Genomic DNA, 22,880 nt, shown 5'->3' with positions numbered 1-22,880 from the left:
AGGTGAAAAATGTAAACCCACTAAGAAAATGGCTTTGGTTCAGCATTATTGCCCTGAGAGCATTTAGGCTGCATTCACACCTAAGCGACAGCCGCGTACGCGTGTAGCGGCAGATTTGCCGCGATTACAAATGTTTCTTTTTTTTTTTCTAAAGTATTCCCATTGCTGTCTATGGGAAAACGCGCCTGTCGCGTGAAAAAAAGGGTCCGGGACTTTTTTTCAGGCGACAGGCGTTGCGCGTCTATGAGATGTGAACCATCTCCATAGACGGCAATGGGAATTCTCCCCTCTAGCGACAGAAGCGTCCCGCGTCGGGCGTTTTGTCGCTTAGGTGTGAATGCAGCCTAATAGTTATTCTATGGCAATAAATAAATAAAATGACATGGCTTAATTAATGTGCAAGGTGGACTGGAATCAGGCTACATGCAGTCCTGCAGGCCCAGAACTGGCATAGGGAGCGGAAGACATTGGACACACATAACCGTCTTGTTCCTGACCCAGAAGTGTCATGCACGACATCACTTCCGGGTCACCGGTGACAGTTTCCCTGGCCAGCATGGCTGGTAAAGAGTGTAAAGAAGTGAGATTTGCACTGCATTTCGTTCAGTGGAGCACAGGAGGAACATTCAGGGTCCTGCATAGGATGCATTATTAAGGTGAAAAAAACACAAGGATTTACAACCCCTTTAAGGCAACAGGCTTTCTATTGAAGACCAATTCCAGAATGACAACAACTCAGCTTAGCTAACCAGCTCTGCCTACCCATCCATAGCCTGTCACATAACCCAAAAAAATTGTTTATGGAAAATGGAAGCATTTCCTTAAATTCCACCTTAAAAAAAACAGGCTGCTGACTGGTTGCCAGACGAGATTTCTGCTATTACTTCAGCCCTTTTAAATAAGCTCTACACTCCTGATATCATTCATGTCCAGGACGAAGGGTTAACAAAATGCCACCACCCAGTAAATGTCACTCGTTACAAGCAGGACAGATCGTTCATTAGCGAAGGGGGGACAATTTCCCAAACCGCAAGCAAAGACCTCATTCACATACTGCATGTACAACATAGTCATGAATGGGCACATTGTTTTATACAGAAAAGGCAGCTATAGCACTCCTGCTCCTGGCCCCCTCAGCCTCCAACAACCCCCTCATTTGTCAACTAAAAAATCCCTCAAAGAATCTCTTGTTCCCTCCCAAAAATACCCCAAAATAGAAGCAGTTTTCACCGTAACGTGCGACAACAGGAGTGAGAGCAAAGAGATACATCATTACCAAGAGATCTCATGGTGCACTGATCTTAAAGCCATTGCTGATGGCAGCTGCCCATTGTCCCTCAGAACGCATGTGATCTTTTGCATTAGACCATGCAAGTCCTAATTATTACCAGGACATGCAAATGATGAGATGAAGGGTCAGCAAGGTTGCATTCTGAAAACCTAGAGGCGTAGAGACGTTGCCTATATAGCACCAAGATGCAGTAAAAGGACTGAAAGGAAAGTGAGACCTTCTATTAACTGCTAAAAACTAAACACATTTATTTTAAATGCTCCATTTTGATATGATAAATCTACTATTGAAAGCATTTTTTTTTATTTTATTTTTAAACGCCTATAACAAAAGTCTTTCAAGTTCTCATTTTTAGCCTAAAAATCAAATAGTGCCTCTGTTTTGGAGTTAAACTCAGTAGAATAGATGGAGCACTTTAGCAAAAGAAAACTGGGCAGGGCTGACACTGTTCAGTCCACAAAGCATGCTTTGTTTTGTCAGGTCACAATAAGAGCTGACTGCATTTCTGGCAGATCAATGGGTATTCTGTACTTGCAGGGTCTTTTAGGGTCCATGCACACCAGGCAGCAGAAAAATGCCAGAACAGCTGGCAGAAAAAAAAAGCAGCAGAAGAAAAATAAAAAAATAAAAACACGCTTTGATAGAGCATATTGAACACGTATGTAGATATGTTTGCATTTATAAGCACAGGGTTTGACAAATTTGCTTGGAATCTAGGAGCCAGCTAAAAAAGTTAGGAGCCAGAAAACGCACCCCGTCCCGACGAGCTTGCGCGCAGAAGCGAACACATACGTGAGCAGCGCCCGCATATGTAAACGGTGTTCAAACCACACATGTGAGGTATCGCCACGATTGGTAGAACGAGAGCAATAATTCTAGCCATAGACCTCCTCTGTAACTCAAAACATGCAACCTGTAGATTTTTTTAAACGTCGCCTATGAAGATTTTAAAGGGTAAAAGTTTGTCGGCATTCTACGAGCGGATGCAATTTTGAAGCGTGACATGTTGGGTATGAATTTACTCGGAGTAACATTATCTTTCATAATATTAAAAAAAAAAAATGGGGATAACTTTACGGTCTTATTTTTTAATTAAAAAAAAGTGTAATTTTTCCCAAAAAAGTGCGCTTGTAAGACCGCTGCGCAAATACGGCATGACAGAAAGTATTGCAGCGATCACCATTTTATTCTCTAGGGTGTTAGGATGAAAAATATATATAATGTTTGGGGGTTCTAATTAGAGGGAAGAAGATGGCAGTGAAAAATTACATTAGAGTTCCTGTTTAACTTGTAATGCTTAACTTGCAATACCAACGGCCACCACCAGATGGCGCCAGCTCACACATCTGGTGGTAATAACTTGTAATACCAATGGCTCACCACCAGATGCCCACCTTCCAAACCAAGTCGCCAGGATGCTATTTCTAGTCGCCATGGCGACCGGGATTTGTCGAGCCCTGTATAAGCATTTTGCCCCCAAACACTAGAAAAAAAAATTGTGCACTTAGAAACGGGCGACGCGCCTAAACGCCACACTTGGCGGCTTTTTTTTCAGGTTGTAAACACTCCTACACAAATATGCCTGTAAATGCTCAAATATGCATGGACACATATACCAACAGAGCTACATCTACAGGCTGAAAAAAATGGCTGTATAAGCAGCATTTTTATGCATGAGGCCTAAAGAGATAAAACATTGAAAAAGGAGCATGGATTGCAGAAAGGTACTGTATGTATGTTTTTATTTTCCTTTTTTTGCTCTGCTTTCAAACCAAAAAAAACACAAATACAACACAAATGAAATCATAGATCAAATAAATCAAAAAGAAGAAGGAAACTTGTTACACAGCAACACTCTTCTCATAGTGAATAACCATACCACTTGTAGAAAGAATCGTGACATGCTGGTTTTGAATATCGGGAAGGGAAAAAGATCGCAATTTTGATTGATTAATTAATCGTGCAGCTCTACTAGAAAGCCAATGTCTACAACAAAAAAGTCCAGAACCTCGGTCCGCCATTGGACACACACACACACACACACACACACACACACACACACACACAACCCAACTGCTCAGATCTTCCAAGTGTTCCTCTTTATTTTCATGGAGAGGGGAGAGAATTTCGTTTTTTTAATTCGTGGAATAGAAGAATACAAAAACATATTAAATCACATACATATGACAACATGTCCATTTGGCATATACAACAATATAAAATTGGTAAACGTACACACCCATGACTCACTGCAGTACGTCAATATACCGGAATATCGACATGGCATTTATGCAATGTGTGGTATCATAAGCCACTGTTGCTTCATACCAAAGATCATTAGAAATGGTAATGCATAACATAAGATACATCATATTGCAAGAACATAGTTGCATCTTGAGTAGCTCAATGCATTTGAACCAAAAACAAACACAATCTCCCTATACGTATATCATAGTCATGATACCACACATTGCATAAGTGCCATGTCGATATTCCGGTATATTGATGTACTGCATTGAGTCATGGGTGTGCAGCACTATCTTCTTTTTGCTATTATCTTATGGTTTGACACACCTTCTAGTGCCGCAGCTGTACCCCCCCTTTTTTACCCACCCCTTTTGATAGCGCGGTAATACCCACTCCTTTACCAATTTTTCATAATGTCGTATATGCCAAATGGACATGTTTTGTCACATGTACTTGATCAATAAATATGATTCGGTTCCTTTCATGTGCCTCATCTAAAGTCCCAACCCCTTCCCTTTATTTGCCAATGAATAGGGATGGAGACACCTTATCCCACCAGGTGCTTCATTTAAAATCCCGACCCTTTTCTATTAATCAATTCATGGTCAGAAGAGTTAGTCAGCCAATCAGCTTTCAAATGCCTTACCCCACAGATATAAGACTTGCCCCATCCATCCATTTCATACTGTCATCTCTGCTTCAGGTTATTATTTTTCAGAAAACAAAAAGCACTCACTGATATCTTACAATAGGACAGCAACATCTACTTACCCGCAGTGATTTTGAGCACGATTCCTACTATCTCCAGATCTACAAAATGTAGCCATGAATCACACCTTTGTGTTTAAAAAATGGATTTAAATATATCTTTTTATGGGCATAATAATGTATTTTTAAGCATTTTAATCCATATTTTTTAAAGGCATTAAAATCCATCCATTTGCATTAAAAGCTTGCTTTCACGTGCAATTCCACATTGCTTATCAATACATTCATTTTTATTGTTTTTTTGTGTTTTCTTTTTTTTTTTTTTTTTTATGCACATTCCATGGTCATGGAATATACATAAAATGGAGAGGAACATTAAAAAATAAAGATTTTTTTTTTATTTTTTTTTTTTTTTTTTTTAAATGGCATAGATGTGCTTTTAACTGCACAAGAGGTTTTTGAGTGTTTTCCCCCCTAATTTTGATGGAACTGCTTCACATTTAGGCATGTCTAAATCTTAACACGAAAATATAATATATAGCAGCTTAAATGTGCAGGTGCATTACTATTCTTTATGACCATTTGCGGTTTTCAACTGGTGAACTTATCAGTAACACTTCATATCCTTGGGTGACAATGCCAACTCTCTGAACTGTATATCTGTGAAGGAGCAGAAATGTCACCCTGGGCTGCTTTACTGACTGGACTACAAACAACTCTTCCTCTCCTCCTCTCCATTACATGGGAATATGGTGTTCTGCAGTTCACAAAAGATAGCTGGGAAAGACAATAACATTGTGAGAGACAGGTCTGCCATCAGGCAGTACACCTGTAAGGGGCATGGATGGCATCCCTTTTTTTTCATCAGCACCCCCAGCTTCTCGATTCGCGGCGCACCCCCCCTGCTTCTCAACTTGCGACACTCAATTGCGGCGGCAACACCCCCTGTCGGTTCCACAGGGCCCATGCGTGAAGCTATGCAAGGGGCCCCAAAATTCCTGATGGTGGCCCTGGTGCGAGATAGCAACTAAAGCTGGAATGACCATAAAAACGTAAATAATTGCAGATTGTAAATTGTTCTTACAAAAGGTTAGTATTTAAGTAAAATCTTCATCCCAAAAAGGAAAAACAAAACGGTTACTACAACTGCTTATTAAGTGTGAGATGAAGTTCAGCTTCAATTTGTTAGTCAAGTCAATCGAAGGCAGCCCATACATACCAGTGAGTAATAAAAGGGAGAAGGAAGAAGGGATCCGATTCCCCCCACCCACACATTTAATGTAGATGGGGGAATCCTCCTACTATGCTACTGTGTTCTGACATCAGAGAGCCAGCGGCACTGATCAGAATCAGGAAATCCTCAACAGGGTGGAGAAAAAGCCAACATGTGTTGACTTCTGTATAACCAGGGTGCCTATACATGGATCAAAATTTGACAGGCAATATGACCCAATATCTTAAAAGCACAGACATGTGGGAAGGAGAGATGGTGGAAGGGGAGGAAGGAGGAGGAAGGAGGAGGAAGGAGGAGGAAGGAGGAGGAAGAGGAAGAGGAAGAGGAAGGAAGGAGGAAGAAGGAAGAAGAGGAAGAGTATAGAAAGGGAAGGTCAAGAAGAGGAAAAAAGGGGGGGTAGGGAAGAGGACCTACTGGGCTGTCCAAGGCTTTTAAAAAACCCATCAAACTTTAAGACAATTACCATTCACCAGCTTATATAAAGGGTAAGAGGGGGTTTTCTACTTTATTTGCACATCTCAAATTAGATGCCGAATACCTATATTTTAGAATAAATGTGATTTATTATCTTCATTTACATCAAACTTTAGATAAAACAGATACAAGAAATATGGATAAGAACCACAACGGTAAACATGCACTCCATTGTTGGAGAATCAGAGAAAATAATGGGTGCCTCAATCTGCCAGAGCAGCAGTGCAAACCGCAGTTTAATGCGACAGTCTAATTTATCAGCAATTCCGCTGCATCATTTGCCCATATTTTATGCCGAGGCCCAGATAAGTCGAGATAAATTATTGTAGGGGATCTCTCTGTGGAAAGCCTTTCAAAAGGCATGACATGATAAAGCAAATAACTGTTTTTGAAAACTTTCTTTTTCAGAATGGATGCTTCCTGTATTAGTTAAAGTTCATCCATCTGTAATGGGATGCTAGGCCAACGTGCTGGTGGAAAACATTCACCGTCCCAGAGACATCAATCCTCTTCCTCATTTATCACTTGACACAAAGATGTTCTCAGGGTCGCCAGAAAGAGCAGGAGGCAAGGGAGCCAAACCAAAGGCAAGATCCCAGATTCTCTCATGGGTTGCAGCATATTAACACTCATCCAAAAGGTCTAGAATTCCCGCATCGTACATCTAGCCTTGAACTAGTTACGTCTGAACTGTGAGCGTCTGTTCGACAAGCTTGGGCAAGGACTTTGCTCTCTACTGAGGTCTATCCTGCAAAGGACTAATCAAGTCAAAACAAACGACATAAAATTGGGAGTACATAAATCAATGCAAGATGTGTGTAGAAATGAGAATCTGGCCACATACCCATCCATGAGGTATGTTCTAAAAAAAGGTATTACATCAAAAAGTTGATGGGCAGGTATATTTTCTGATCACCTAAGTACAGCTCTATTTGCATCACATCATTCTACATTGTTCTTTTATTTCACCAAGCTTAAAAGGCAATTCTTATCAAAATGATATTTCAGATTTTGGAAGACGCCAAAGATTTTAAACAACTTGACAATTTCTTAAATGTTGCAAATGACTGGAAGTGCTGGAATACACCTACAGTAGGTGTCTGGGTACATGTTGAGTAATGACAGGAAATGTTGCTATTGGGGTATTCATGACATACAAGAAGCTAGGGTCCGACTCAGCCCACCATGCACCACCTACAACTAAAAACACCTTCGGTGGACTGATTCTTTTTACCCCATTCAGATCTCACGAGAGGGAACTAGCATTCCGGCTGACAATGTTTCAATTGCGATTCACATGCATTTTCGAATAGGCTGCGCAAAAGAAGCTCCTGCTACTTTTTGGGCAACAATTGCAGAAAGATTGCCTTTAGGAATAATGGCCCAGAAAACACATCTCCGTTGCAGAAGTTATGCCCACGATTCCAAAATGCCTAAATGTGAACACAGCCTTAAGGTCTGGCACAGAGACAGGACCAAATGCCCTCTGGAAGCTTATTCTCTCACTGGGCACAAACTGACCAGGTTGGTCAACTGTTCCTGGTAATTTCTATCTAGTGAAAAAGGAACACTAGCACAGAGCTACAGCTCCAATTTGACAGCGCCGAGGTCTGATTGAGAAAACACAGAACTCGCATTTGAGATGCCATTCGTTTGAATGATGCCTCAAAATCGCGGTGCGAGTCTGTCGTGCACTAAAATGTGCTGCAATTGCAGCAGGATGCACGTCACCCAAAAATAGTTCAGGCGCCACTTGGGGCGACACACGTTTCGCAATACGGGTCGCCGCGATTGCAGCACGACAATCGCGGCAGACCCGCACCGCGATTTGAGGCATCATTCAAATAAATGGCATGTCAAATGCAAGTTTCCGCGTTTTGTCACTCACACATCGGCGCTATAAAAATCAGAGGCAGATCTGCCTTAGGCTGCATTCACACCTAGGCGTAGGCGATTTGCTGCGTTTTTTACCGTGATTTGCCGCGACAAACCACGGTTTTGTATAGGTCATTGTCGGGTATGGAGAACGCCGAAGCCGCCCGATATGCCGCGACAAAAAAGGGTCCGGGACTTGTTTGAGCTTCAGGCGTTCGGCGTGGAGATGTGAACCATCTCCATAGAGAATCATGTTATTTCTCCCCTCCAGCGTATTGTAGCGTCGCGCTTCAGGCGTTTTGTCGCCTAGGTGTGAATGCAGCCTTAGTGCTCCTGCAGTCATGGAGTAGTCATATGCCAGGCAAGCTGCAGAAACAACCTTGGGTATGCGAAGGATCAACTAGGTATTTGCCAAAGAGAATAGTAAATAGCCCCAAAACTTTGAGCATACAGCAAAAGATATTCTGAGAACCAATAGCAATTAGAAACTTTTTTTTTTAATCTTTATATGCACATTTCTCATCTTAGTTTTTCCAAAGTGAGAGATTACTCAAGAAAACATTTTCCATGGTAGAAATGTTGCATAAATATGTTTTTTTCATTCTTATTGGGACAGCCTACCTAAAACATGTGTATAGAACAATGCAACAAGTAGCAAAACTAGTCGCACAGAAATTAATGAGATTTCTACCATAAATGCATTGTTTTGCACTGAAAATGCTTGTTTTTTTTTCTGCAGAAAACAAACACACAACTATGAACAGGTCCTAAATGTTTCAAACATATGTGTTTTAATGTGGGAACGTGAATGGAGCTTACAATTTACAACACAGCCCTATGAAATAATAGTCTATTCACACTTATGTGCTATAGGCTTTCTTTCCTGTACCTAAAGCACTAAGAGAGTAACGGATGCAGACCCACTGCGAGGGAAGAAGTTTAGGTTTCATGGAGGTCCTGCTTGCTGAAATCTCCAGGAAGGGCTTCTGCCACAGAAACAAAATGTATAAAATGTACAAAATGTACTATACATCCCTATGTGGTTGTACAAAAAAAAATGCAGGAAGTATGGAAAATACACAAAAATGCACCATAAACACACTGCGATACTTATAAGCATGAAATGGCAAAATTTATTACACTTGCTATTTTAAGTGCTAAATTGTGAATAGACCATCTAGTGTAAAGTGTATGTCACAGCAAAATGAAAAAAAAGAGGGGGGGGGTGCAGCGCATCTCTCTAGTATACGTGCATTTGCCATTTTTCTACCTTCATGAAGTGCTGTAATTTACCACTTCCATACCAGGCACTTACGCACCTTCCTGCCCAAGCCAATTTTCAGCTTTCAGCACTGTAGCAATTTGAATGACAATTGCGCAGTCATGCTACACTGTACCCAAATGAATTTTTTATCATTTTGTTCCCACAAATAGAGCTTTCTTTTGGTGGTATTTGATCACCTCTGCGATTTTTATTTTTTGCGCAACAACTAAAAAAAAACGAAATATTTGAAAAAAAATAGGTTTTATTTTTTTCTGTTAATTTTTTGGGTAAATAAGTAAGTTTTCTTCTTCAATTATGGGCACTGATATGGCGGCACTGATATGCTGCACTAATGGGCACTCATAGGTGGCACTGATGGGTAATTATGGGTGGCACAGATGGGCACTGATAGGTGGGCACAGATGGGCACTAAGAGGTGGCACTAATGGCCTTGCTGGGCATCATTACAGTCAATGCCCATGTTGCCAGTCAGTGCCCATTTGTGGGCACTGATTGGCATCGATTGTGTTTATTTTTCTTGGTTTTTTTTGTTTTGTTTTTGTTTTTTTTGCTCCATTTGGCAATCGGGGGGCACTCCCTGGTGGTCCAGTGTTGGCATCCGAGGGGGGGGCTGCGCTGATAAATAATCAGCGCGAACCCCCCGTCAGGAGAGCCGCCAATCGGCTCTACTCGCATCCATCAGACACGAGTGAGGAAGAGCCGATCAACGGCTCTTCCTGTTTACATCGTAATCAGCAGTGGTTGGACACAGCTGATCACGTGGTAAAGAGCCTCCGCCAGAGGCTGTTTACCGAGATCGGAGATGCAGGGTGTCAGACTGATCACCGATCGGCGCGCGCCGGCATGAAATCCTGCAGGACGTCAATAGACATCCAGTCAGGATTTCACAACCACTTCCCGGACATCAATTGTATATTGTATATTGACCGGGCGGGAAGTGGTTAATAAAATATATCTCAAGTTGGGGGTCCTAATGCACTTCTGATGTATTATGGAGAGAGTTTATTACACTTTTATAAAAATGAAAACTACAATATATATTTTTTTTTACATGAAAAATAAAAGGTTTGTTGTGTGGCATCTTAAAACTAGACTCTTTCGTATATGAAATAGGGATGTGGCACTTTTTGAAAGAGCCTTTTGTTCTTTATTAATGTTAAAGAAATATACACCCATTGATCTGCCAGAAATCCAGTGTTCTTATAACTTCATGTTTGGACTGACAACACAACACTGTGCCCTTTTGAACTAAAAGCGCAAGTGGCAGTGTCAGCCCCGTCCTCTGGGCTACAGAACTCCACCTAACCCCCACCCTATATGAAAATCTCCATATCTATCACACACACAGTGCCTTGAAAAAAGTACAGGTGAAACTCGAAAAATCTGAATATCATGCAAAAGTTAAATTTATTTCACTAATGCAACTTAAAAAGTTGAAACTAATATATGATATAGTTCAAAGTCATGATTTGTCATAATTGTGGATTTGGGGTTTTTATGGGCTGTAAACCGTAAATCACAATCTCCGAAAATTAGAATATTACATGCAATCAATAAAACAAGGATTGTACATGGAACAATATCGGACCTCTGAAAAGTAGAAGCATGCATATGTACTCAGCACTTGGTTTGGGCCCCTTTTGCAGCAATTACTGCCTCAATGCGGCGTGGCATGAAAGCTATCAGCCTGTGGCACGGCGGAGGTGTTATGGAAGACCAGGATGCTTCAATAGCGGCCTTCAGCTCTTCTGCATTGTTCAGTCTCATGTCTCTCATCTTTCTCTTGGCAATGCCCCATAGATTCTCTATGGGGTTACGGTCAGGTGTGTTTGTTGGCCAATTATGCACAGTAATCCCAGGGTCATTGAACCAGGTTTTGATGCTTTTGGCAGTGTGGGCAGGTGCCAAGTCCTGCTGGAAAATTAAGTCAACATCCCCATAGAGCTCGAAAGCATGAAGTGCTCCAAAATCTCCTGGTAGACAGCTGCGTTGACTCTAGACTAAAGTGGTTGTAAACCCTTACAGACCACTTTAACCTACAGGTAAGCCTAGATTAAGACAAACCTGTAGGTCCAAGAATTATCTCCTTAACCTACATGGTTAAGGAGATTTTCCAAAAAAGGTACCGATGTCTACGGTGCACTGAGCGTGCCATTAGTGAAGGAGATTGTGCCATCACTAGTGGCTCCCGCGTGCATGCACAGTAGTGACGTCATCGCTGCTCCGGCCAGTCACAGCGCCGGAGCAGCAATATCCGGTGTTCACTCCGGGAGAGATGGCAGCGGTGGAGGAGGTGATTGAGGATGGCTTCGGGGGCTTTGATCTCAGGTAATTCATAATGCGCTAGTATGCTATGCATACTAGTTCATTATGCCTGCCTTTCTCTCGCAGGAGGTTTTTTTTCCTGAATTTTTTAAGAGTGTTTACTTCCACTTTAATAAAGCACAGTGGACCCACACCAGCAAATGACATGGCTCCCCAAATCAACAGACTGTGGAAACTTAACACTGGACTTCAAGCATCTTGCAGTGTGTGCCTCTCCATTCTTCCTCCGTACTCCGGCTCCTTGGTTTCCAAATGAGATGCAAAATTTGCTCTCTTCAGAAAAGAAGACTTTGGGCCACTGATTAGCAGACCAGGTCTGTTTTTCTTTAGCCTAAGTAAGACGCTTCCGACGTTGTTTGTTCAGGAGTGACTTGACAAGAGGAATACGACATTTGAAGCCCATATCCAGGATCTGTCTGTGTGTGGTGGTTCTTGATGCACCGACTCCAGCCTCAGTCCACTCCTTGTGAAAGTCCCCAACACTTTGAATGGCCTTTCCCTGACACTCCTCATCCCTGCTGCTTGTGCACCTTTTTCTTCTACATAACTTTCTATTAATATGTTTTTTTACAACACTTTGGGAACATAAAACCTCTTTTACAATCACCTTTTGAGGCTTTCCTCCTTATAGAGGTGTCAGTGATGGTTTTCTGCACAACTGTCAGGTCAGCAGTCTTTCCTATGATTGTGATTCCTACTGAACCAGACTGAGAGACCCATTGCAGGTATTATGGCTTAACTAGCTGATTAGAGTGGGACACTTTTAGCCACAGAATATTGCACCTTTTCACAATATTCTAATTTTCTGTGATTGTGGATTTGGGGTTTTCATGAGCTGTAAGCCATAATCATCACAATGACGACAAATCACAGACTGAACTATCTTGCTTTGCATGTAATGAGTCTTTCATATATTAGTTTCACCTTTTAAGTTGCATTAATAAAATAAATGAACTTTTGCACACTATTCTAATTTTGAGTTTCATTTTGTAATTTTCCACTTTGTCATGTTAACATTTTGGTTGTATTTTATTGGGATTTAATGTGATAGACCAAAACAAAGTGGCACATAAAATTGTGAAGTGGAAGGAAATTTTTTTTTTATTTTTTATTTTAAGCATAAATATGTGAAGTGTGGTGTGCATTTATATTTAGCCCCAAAGGCAATACTTTGTAGAACCACCTTTTGGTGCACTTACAGCTGCAAGTCTTTTCGGGGATGTCTCTACAGTCTCTACCAGCTTTGCACATCTACAGAGTGAAATATTTGCCCATTCTCCTTTGCAAAATAGCTCAATCTCTGTCAGATTGGATGAAGAGGGTCTGTGAACAACAATTTTAAAGTCTTGCCACAGATTTTCAATTGGATTTAGGTCTGGACTTTAGGGGTGCAACGTCCGCTGATCAGCACACCATGGGGGAAGATGTGGATATTACAATGGGGGGGAGATGTGGATATTACAGTGGGGGGGGGGGGGGGAGATGTGGATATTACAGTGGGGACTATACATTGTGGTGATCCGAAAAATGATCCGAGGAACGATCCGAACCATGAGTTTTTTGATCCGTTGCACCCCTACTGGACTATTCTAAACACATGAATATGCTTTGATCTAAACCATTGCATTGTATAAATGTATGTTTAGGGTCGTTGTCCTGCTGGAAGGTGAACCTCCACCCTAATCTCAAAGTCTTTTGCAAACGAACAGGTTTTCTTCTAAGATTGCCCAGTTTTTAGCTGCATAACTCTTCCCATAAACTCTGACCAGCTTCCCTGTCCCTGCTGAAGAAAGCATCCCCATATTATGATGCTGCCACCACCAAGTTTCACGGTGGAGATAGTGTGTTGGGGGTGAAGTGCAGTGTTGGTTTTCCAAAAAGCCCCATTTTGGTCTCATCTGGCCAAAACGTTCTTCCACATGTTTGTTGTGTCCCTCACATGGCTTCTCGCAAACAGGACTTCTTAGGGCTTTCTTCTTGCCACTCTTCCATAAAGGCCAGATCTGTGGAGTGCACGACTAATAGTTGTCCTGTGGACAGATTCTCCCACCTGAGTTGTGGATCTCTGTAGCTCTTCCAAAGTTACCAGGGGCTACTTGGCTGCTCCTCTGATTAATGCTCTCCTTGCCTGGCCGGCAAGTTTAGGTGGGAGGCCAGGTCTTGGTAGGTTTGCAGTTGTGCCATACTCTTTCCATTTTCAGATGATGGATTGAACTGTGCTACCTGAGATGTTCAAAGCTTGGGATTTTAACCTAACCCTGCTTTAAACTTCGCCACTTTATCCCTGACCTGTCTGGTGTGTTCCTTGGCATTCATGATGTGGTTTGTTAACTAAAGGTTCTATAACAAACCTATCAAAGGGTTCAGAGAACAGCTGTTTTTATACTGAGATTAAAATTACACACGTGGACTCTAATTATTAGGTGACTTCTGAAGGCAATTGGTGCCACTAGATTTTAGTTAGGGGTATCAGCGTAAAGGGGGCTGAATACAAATGCACACCACACTTTTCACATATTTATTTGTAAAATAAATGTAAAATCATTTATTATTTTCCTTTAACTTATTATGTGCCACGTTGTGTTGGTCTATCACATAAAATCCATTTAAGTTTTTGGTTGCAAAATTACAAAAGTTACAAGGGATATGAATACCTTTTCAAGGCTCTAGTTATATTTACATACTTTAGCTGCCATTTTCTGACTACATTGAATTATTAAACTTCAACACAAAAATGCAGAAGCAAGCATAAGAATGTATAATAAAGATAGCTCCAAAGTATTAACACACATTGACTATTGTGTGTTGTAAGCACACATTTTCACTGTTGCATTTCTCCTAGAATTGGCGCTTCCTCTGACTGTTCTGGAAAACAGGATTAAAATATACTTTTAAACAAGCATGACATCTGCCTTTCAAATGCCACCACTGACTCACAGCAAGTGGAAGCAGCACATAGATATGTTTTTTGAAGGCAAGCGTGAAGATGGATGAAGAATTGCAACATGTGCAATTAAATTTAAAGTTCAACTGCAGGCAGACAGAAAACTATATAATGCAGCTGTGCTTGCCCTTAGAAATTAGTAGGGTTGTCCCGATACCACTTTTTTAGGACAGAGTACAGGTACCAATACTGTTTTTTCCATGTACTCGCCAATTACCGTTACTTTTTTTTTTTTAAATGTGTCCCCAAATGCAGCCATGTCCCCAAAGAGAAGGCAAAGCCCCCCCCCCCGCTAGTTGATAAGCGCTCAGGGAACATAAGCGCTTTCATTTAAATAGCTGTGTGTTCCCCGCTGCGCCTCGTCATATATAGCCCATCCCCCTTGTCCAGGCACTTTGATAGACAGATCACCCATCCAATCCTGCAGCAGCTCTCCTCCATTAGTGACTGCTCTGCTCTCCACAAAAAAAAAAAAAAAAAAAAGTATTGGTGAAGCATAGGGAGCATTTGCACAAGTACAAGTATTCACGCAAATGCTCAGTATCGGTCCTGATACTAGTATCGGTATTGGGACAACCCTACAATATTGCCCAACACAGGTGGATGTATCAGATACTTTGGGGTTGATTTACTAAAACCAATCAGGTTCCAGGTTTATTTTTATTTTTTTCTCCAAAAGCATAAAATTGAACACGCTGAAGTTAGAAAAGCAGATTGGCTACCATGCACAATTGCACGTTACCCCCTTTGTGTTATTTATTCACACAAGGATTAGCCCTGTATTGGCTAACATTTTTGGTTCACTCACTAAGGCCAGCCATATACAGAGCACATACCTTTCCTGCAACCACGGAGGGGTGGGGCCGTCCCCACTGAGAAAAAAAGACAGCGATTGTGGCAAGAGAATTCGGCAGGCTAGTTGTACCAGAGTTGATAGATCGATCAACTTGGTACATTAAGCATGTCCGTTAACAGTTTGGATCTTGGCCAGCCTTACTCTTCATGATCAACATAGGACTGGACACATCCAATTTTGCACACAAGTTAGTTGATTTTATGACTTGACTTTTATTAAACTGGGTGGTGCTTGCAGGGTCACCCAAAGCTTGGGATTTTAACAGACTCTGAAGGAATTGGCCAAAATTCAAGCCTGTGACCATTTAATACAAGTTGAAGATGAAGCTCCTTATAGTAGGGTTTACAAGAAAGGACTTCCTAGATGAATGAGGCCAAAATTAAATCTGTGGTGGCTTAAAACATACCAAGTAGGCAGCGGACATCAGAAAAATGTGCACAGTTAATTGTCAGCTTTCACTGTCTGCTACCCATCTATTGGACCATAAATATATATATGCTGCAATGTTAAAACAATACGTTGATAGGGCCAGACAATGCCAGAGCCAACATGGGACAATGCCCACACCTACTACACTCCATACTCTCCCAGAGGGACCCCTAGCTCTCTTTTATGCTTGTTTTTGTGTGTCACTATTCTGATTAGTTTGTGTGCTTTACTAATCAGAAACACGCATTTTATGTATCGATAAGTACATTATTGCTTTTGGCATATTGCTGTATTCTTGAAAATCCAATAAAAAGACTAGGAAAAAAAAAAAGTTTGAATGTTTGTTGCAAGCATTTTAATATAATGGTGCAAACTTTGTATATACAGCTAAACAAAGAAAAATGATTACAGCAAATAAGTTATTACACAGAAAAAAAAAAAAAAAAAAGGGATAACTATACTAAAGGCTTGAGGGATCCACAAAAGATATATTAAACAACTTGACTGTTTCTTCTGAAGAATTTCAGGTTTCCAAGTAACTATTTCCATTTCCTCGTCTTCCGACACTCGAAGGGTTCCATGTTACTTTACACCCAAGTTAGTTCTCAACAATTGGCTGTCAAACCAAAAAAAATCAGTATGCACAATGAAGCAACACGCATTAAATCAAAAACGATCTTTCATTGTTTTTACTACTTTAAACTGATTACACGCTGCGATACTATATATTGCTCTTTGCATTATATTATACAACTGATCAAAAATGGCTTGGAAAAAAATCTGACCCCACCTGCAAACATCTACCTCCAATCCACATGCAAGGTAAATAAAGTACTGTATTTAATGGCGTATAACGCTCACTTTTTTACCCTGAAAATAGAGGTAAACTGTGCCTGCGTGTTATACGCAGGGGGCTGTGGAAAGTTTTTTTCCCTGAAACTTTCCTCTTAAAGTTAGGGTGCGTGTTATACGCCGTTAAATACGGTATTTGATTGTATCCTATACTACAGCAGATTTGATATCCTACCTTCTAACAATACCTACATCAGTATTCCCATTGACGTAACCCTTTGTGCTCTTAGATAACCTCATATATGTCCTGCATAATAACACCAAGCTGCTTGAATCCTACAGGTGGATGTACAGAGGATTAACTTCACAATGATATTTGAAAATCAGTAATGATCTAAAAGTGCAACTTTAGCTGTATCAGATTTGGTGTTTGGCACCTACTGATAACTTCTATGCTTTAGACGCTGTTCTTTTTGGCTTTAATAAAGAAGGCCCAATATGGTCCCAAGTATACATTAATCTGTTCATTTTAGGCAATTGATTCCTCGTACACACGCTCAGGATTTCCGATGTGAAAAAGTCAGTCGGGGGAAATAAAAAATGTTTTTTAAAAAAAAGAGCCAGTTCTCTTTTTTTTGCCGGTGGTTTTGGATTGGAAAAACTGCTAAAGGAGCATACACATGGCCGGGATTCCCAGCCAAAAGCTCTCATCGCAGTTTTCCCGCCGGAAATCCCGGCCGTGTGTTCGAGGCATCAGGCTGCTGTGGCACAGAACACTGGGGTGACAAAAAGGAGAGAGAGATACAGAAGAGTCAAGTTGGCACATCAATCAAAACGAGAAGATCAACCAACATTTATCATTTAGTGGAGGCAAATGCCGAAGAAAACAGGATCTTCAAAAAGATCTCCAAACATGATCACCACATGCCAACCATCAAAAGCCCTTTAATTTATCATTTTGGCTAAATTTAGCATTTAAAAATAGCTATGCTTCACCTTTAAAAGCATTTAAAACAATGCCCAATAAAAAGGAGAAACAGTTTCCTACAACACAGGTTTCTAGCTTGAACGTCTCCAAATCTTCAGTAGCATTGTCTTTAGTAAGCTTATGAGCCATAAGTGACAGCTGCTGTGTACAGTTCATGCCTAACGTACCCCAATGGTCCTTTTTTAGTTCCCTCTACATACTGTGTAATTATACAAATTAGCATTGCCCTCCCTCTGCCCAATGCGAAGATGATGACTTTGTGTAAAAAGTGGATAGGGAGTTCAAAGCACAATTACATGAATGCGTCAGACAAGAAAGCCATTTTACGATATAGAACCGACTATCAACTCCACTACTACAATCTCCACACTTGTTGCTGTTAACGACAGACTTGTCATGTGCTGCAAACACAACAAAGCCTGATGATTTTTAGGGTTTTCTGGCATGATATATAGTGCTATAAGAATCTAAGCACAGCAAATTGACACCATTATGAAAAAAGCAATACAGAAAAAAAAAAAAAAGATGCACAAGACGAGGACACACTTGTATGATTGAGATGTGCATTTTCTTTTGGAATGGCTGAGGTGGAATCACTGCAGAGATTAGCGGGTTGTACTTTGAATGCAATTCTTCATTTTAAAGAAAGAATATCAAGCCGGTGAAATATAAAAGAAGAATCACCAGTGTTAGCAGGGCTAGACAAATCCCAGGAGACTAATAGCCAAGGTTACTTAAAAATTACAGCTGGCGCCCCATTCGCTGTCAATGGAGCTGGGTCCTAAAAAAACCCTGCTGGCTCCTGGACAATCTGGCTCCTGAATTCTATACTAATAAGCAAATCCTCATCAAGAAGGCAAAAGGAAAGTTCCTCAGAAGACGGACAGATGGGGGGCGGGGGTGGGGGGGACTTCATGTTACTAATTAGTTGACCTTCAAAGCACTCAGTGAAATCTAACCTACATCCAAACAATTCAAAGTTGGTCTACAGAAGCTTAAAGGATATTTAATTGTTGGACATGTCCAATTTTAAAGACATAGATGTCAGGAACATAATATTATTATCTGACCAATTTTAACAAACATCATCTATCACGACTGCTCCAATTCTTTCAGCTATGAACTCATTAGCAGGCACTGAGGAGAATGGAAGTCTATGCTTTAAATAAGGGTTGCTGGGGACATTTGAGGGATACCTAGCGTGACCTGACAATGGTATCAGATATATTATTTACTATGGGATTACATGGACATAGGGGGCATGATGAGCGAATAGTATGGAAGGTACAGTAAGACTGGAAGGAGCATTTTACAGTCATGGCTAAAGGGTGGGAACTGGCGTTGCAGAGCGAGCATCGCTGTGATGGACAGGGAGCCGGAGAAGTATTTTTTGTGTTTTTGTTCTCCAAATGCAAACACTGCCCTCTTGATTCAGAACGGTGCCAGAACAGTTGCAGCTTGAATGGAGAAGAACATGAATAACCCAGATAAGGCTTCATAGTAGCAGAGACAAACCTCCGGTGAAATTGGAGGCCATCCTGGACTGCAAGCCCATTTGTTTCCTCAGAATCATTGCTACAGGCAAAGCAAATAAAATGCAAGGCTCCTCTTTATTTCATACAATGCAGATTTTTTTATTTATTTTTTTCTCTAAAAACACACACATGAAATTCAGCTGGAGCACACATATTTACTATGCGAACATCAACATAGGAGGAATTAGACTGCAGGAAAAGGAATGAAAGGGAGAGCAGGGGAGTCAGCTTTCTAAACACTAACCAAACATCCCCTCACACTGGAATTAAAGGATTCAGAATGAACAATACTGGGATTTAAAGCCCCCATCCATCCATCTCCCTCCCCCCCAGCTTCTTGCTGGATCCAGTCCTCCCCATGCCCCCAGGGAAGGGGGGGTGGTCTATGCAACAGTTTGAAATCATTCAATAAAGGTTTCCTGATACAAACTAGCCATGGTTGGCGTTAGAGGACCGGTGGAAACTGAAATATGGCACAACAGCCTCATGTACCCTTCATAGTTATACGCTCTCAACTAGACCCTAAATAGGTACATGGGTACTGCAAGCCAATTAGCTGTAAAGAAAGGGAAAAAAATACACATAGTATGCTAGATTTAGAGATATCACAGCAGCTAATTGGCGTTCACTTCTAACCAAAGCAGCCTATGCAGTGTGAGGAGCGAGCGACGTTCTACATGTACTACGCACTTATTTATTCATCACACCATCAACATACACAATGTGTTCACATCTAATCCAGATTATACTCCTAACCCCACAAATCCATCTCTCGGGTACCAAGGATCTGACACATGGGTACCACCCAATGCGTGTATGTGGACCCCGTACAACCCAGATCCGAGTCAGAAGCTTGCAATATTAACAGAAACAAATGCAATAGATTGGCCAACACATAAAACCCACAACACCGAGATGCAACAAGTGGCTCTGTGAAACACGGGGTTAATCATTATGCGCTTCTCAGTTTTCTCTTCCTCTGCCATCCTTCCTCCTCTTCACTCATACCCCTCTGTTTACCCATCTCTCTGCCTCCTGTTCCCGCTTACCCTCCCTTCCCTCTCCCCCATTCCCTTTTGTTCTTCTCCTTTCATCTTCTCCCTCTCTCATCTCCCTGATCCTTCCATCTCTCTTTCATGTGAAATCTCTCTCCTCTCTGGCTATCCTCCTCACACTCCCCCCTCCCCCGTCCTCCTCGCTCCTTTTACCTCTCAATCTGCACTTCTATCGCTCTCCTTTTACCCCACTGGCTTTCCTTCTCTGCCCCTACCTCAGCCCAATAATATGGTAGTACATCACGCCAATTCCAAACGCATCGTCCTTCACAGGTAACACTTTATCTCCAGCTTTTCCACAATACTCATCCCATTCATTTCCAGTGTCCCCCCTATTATATAACATGTCATAAGTTCTTACTGCTAAAGGAAGTGCAACAGCCCCACATTAGTGAACCCCAATACCCCATTGCTGGAGACTTCCCTTGCCATAAACTCCTTTCTATGCAAAATCTCTCATCCTTTGCAATGCAGTAGTCTGTCCCAATGTTTCCTACGCAGTACCAGTGTTCCTCCTATTACTTGCACAATGCACTTCCCGCACCCCCCTATTTCTTTCCACAGTACACCTCCCTATTCCTTGCACAGTACACTTCCCGCACCCCCCTATTCCTTGCACAGTACACTTCCCGCACCCCCCTATTCCTTGCACAGTACACCTCCCGCACCCCCCTATTCCTTGCACAGTACACCTCCCGCACCCCCCTATTCCTTGCACAGTACACCTCCCGCACCCCCCTATTCCTTGCACAGTACACCTCCCGCACCCCCCTATTCCTTGCACAGTACACCTCCCGCACCCCCCTATTCCTTGCACAACACACCTGCACCTCCCTATTCCTTGCATAGTACACCTCCCACACCCCCCCTATTCCTTGCACAGTACACCCCCCCTATTCCTTGCATAGTACACCCCCCGCACACCACATTCCTTGCACAGTACAGCTAATGCACCCCACATTCCTTGCACAGTACACCCCCTGCAACCCACGTTCCTTGCACAGTACACCCCACGTTCCTTGCACAGTACACCCCCTGTGCCCCACGTTCCTTGCACAGTACACCCCCTGCGCCCCACGTTCCTTGCACAGTACACCTCCCACATGGTACACTACCCACACCCCATCAACAGTACACTACCTACACCCAATCTGCCCTGCAGAGTACACTTTCCACATGGTACACCACCCCCATTTCTCCTGCAAAGTACACTAGTTTCACCCCATATCCCTGCACAGTACACATTCTGCGCATTATTTACCCTCTACGGTACACCTTCTGCACCCCATCTGCCATGCACAGTACACCTCCTGTACCCCATTTTCCCTGCACAGTACATTACCCACAGACCATACAGGCTGCACCCCCTCTTCCCTGTATTTCATGTGCTCTTCCTCCCACACAATCCTCTGTATAATCCCAGCTGTCCCAAAGACTAACCTCCTGGTGCCCCCCATCCCCAAAGTGTACCAGTTCTGGCTTCATCCCCATCCCTGAGCTACTTCCATCATTTCTTTCCAGATCTCCTACATCCCATCCCAATGTTCCTCCTCTAGAACCCCTATCTCATGTCCCCTCCCCCATCACAACCACTCATCTGCCTGCACTGATTGCCCCCCTGTACCCCTATTTATAGACCCCCCTCTCCATCTCCCATCCATGGACCCCTCTCCATCTCCCATCCATGGACCCCTCACCGATCCATGGACCCCTCTCCCCTCCATGGACCCCTCTCTCCCATCCATGGACCCCTCTCTCCCATCCATGGACCCCTCTCTCCCATCCATGCCATGGACCCCTCTCCCCCATCCATGGACCCCTCTCTCCCATCCATGGACCCCTCTCTCCCATCCATGGACCCCTCTCTCCCATCCATGGACCCCCTCTCTCCCATCCATGGACCCCCTCTCTCCCATCCATGGACCCCCTCTCTCCCATCCATGGACCCCCTCTCCCCCATCCATGGACCCCCTCTCTCCCATCCATGGACCCCCTCTCCCCCATCCATGGACCCCTCTCCCCCATCCATGGACCCCTCTCCCCCATCCATGGACCCCTCTCTCCCATCCATGGACCCCTCTCTCCCATCCATGGACCCCTCTCTCCCATCCATGGACCCCTCGACCATCCATGGACCCCTCTCATGTGACAGTCCCAGCTCATGCCATCTCTCCCTGATCCCATGTCCCCCCCATGGATGTGACAATCCCAGCTCCACTGATTTGCCATTCATGTGTATATAGAAGTGTGTCGTTCCTGTCTTCCCTCCATCTCTCCTCCAGGCTGCTCTCCTCTCCATTCCTCTCTCTCTCTCTTGTCTCCTCCAGGCTGTGACTTTCCCTCTCCCGCATTCCTCTCTCCTCCACCCCCTGCTGCCTGCGCTCTATTCCCGGCTCCGTGCTCTCCTTCCTCCCCAGCATTGGCTCCGGCTGCCTGGAAGAGTGTCAGCGGCTGCCCTCCTCCCGATCCCCGGTACCTTGCTGAAGTAATCCGGCTCGGAGCCCGCTGATCAGGATAAAGAAGCGGAGAGCGGCTCCGGGCTGACTCGCCATGTTCAGCACCTGCTATACTCTGCAGCCTCTGCTCGGCGATAATCACATGCTAATCATATGCTAATACATTCAGTAGGAGGCCGGGCCCCCGACAAAAACACGCCTCTCTCTCTCCCGCCCAGCTCCCGTCATAGGAGGAAGGCTGCGTAACGTCACGGCGCTCTATGAACTTCTGCGACCACGTGTGTGATACAAAGTAACAATCCGGGGAGGCGGGAGAGACACAAGGAGAGAGAGAGAGAAATACAGGGGGAGAGATACACACACAGGGAGAGAGAGGGGACACAGGG

At 43.0% G+C, this 22,880-nt stretch overlaps 1 protein-coding gene across 7 annotated transcripts in view; it reads right to left on the bottom strand.

The window, feature by feature from the left end:
- CADM1 (cell adhesion molecule 1) overlaps positions 1–22,643 on the bottom strand; it is a 427,454-nt gene extending 404,811 nt beyond the window's left edge. For 4 of the 7 annotated variants that reach the window (XM_040325379.1, XM_040325381.1, XM_040325378.1 and 1 more), the window contains exon 1: positions 22,515–22,642. In XM_040325379.1, coding sequence (XP_040181313.1) covers positions 22,515–22,590 — 76 coding nt within the window. In that variant the 5' untranslated portion in view covers positions 22,591–22,642. Of the gene's footprint in view, positions 1–22,514 lie in introns of all 7 variants that reach the window. The other 3 variants (XM_040325375.1, XM_040325377.1, XM_040325376.1) reach the window with 1 other exon arrangement.
- Positions 22,644–22,880: the final 237 nt, after the last annotated feature.

The sequence above is a fragment of the Rana temporaria genome, chromosome 10, assembly GCF_905171775.1.
Source record: "Rana temporaria chromosome 10, aRanTem1.1, whole genome shotgun sequence".
In the NCBI taxonomy this organism is placed as follows: Eukaryota; Metazoa; Chordata; class Amphibia; order Anura; family Ranidae; genus Rana; species Rana temporaria.
This window is presented reverse-complemented; position numbering and strand designations above follow the sequence as displayed.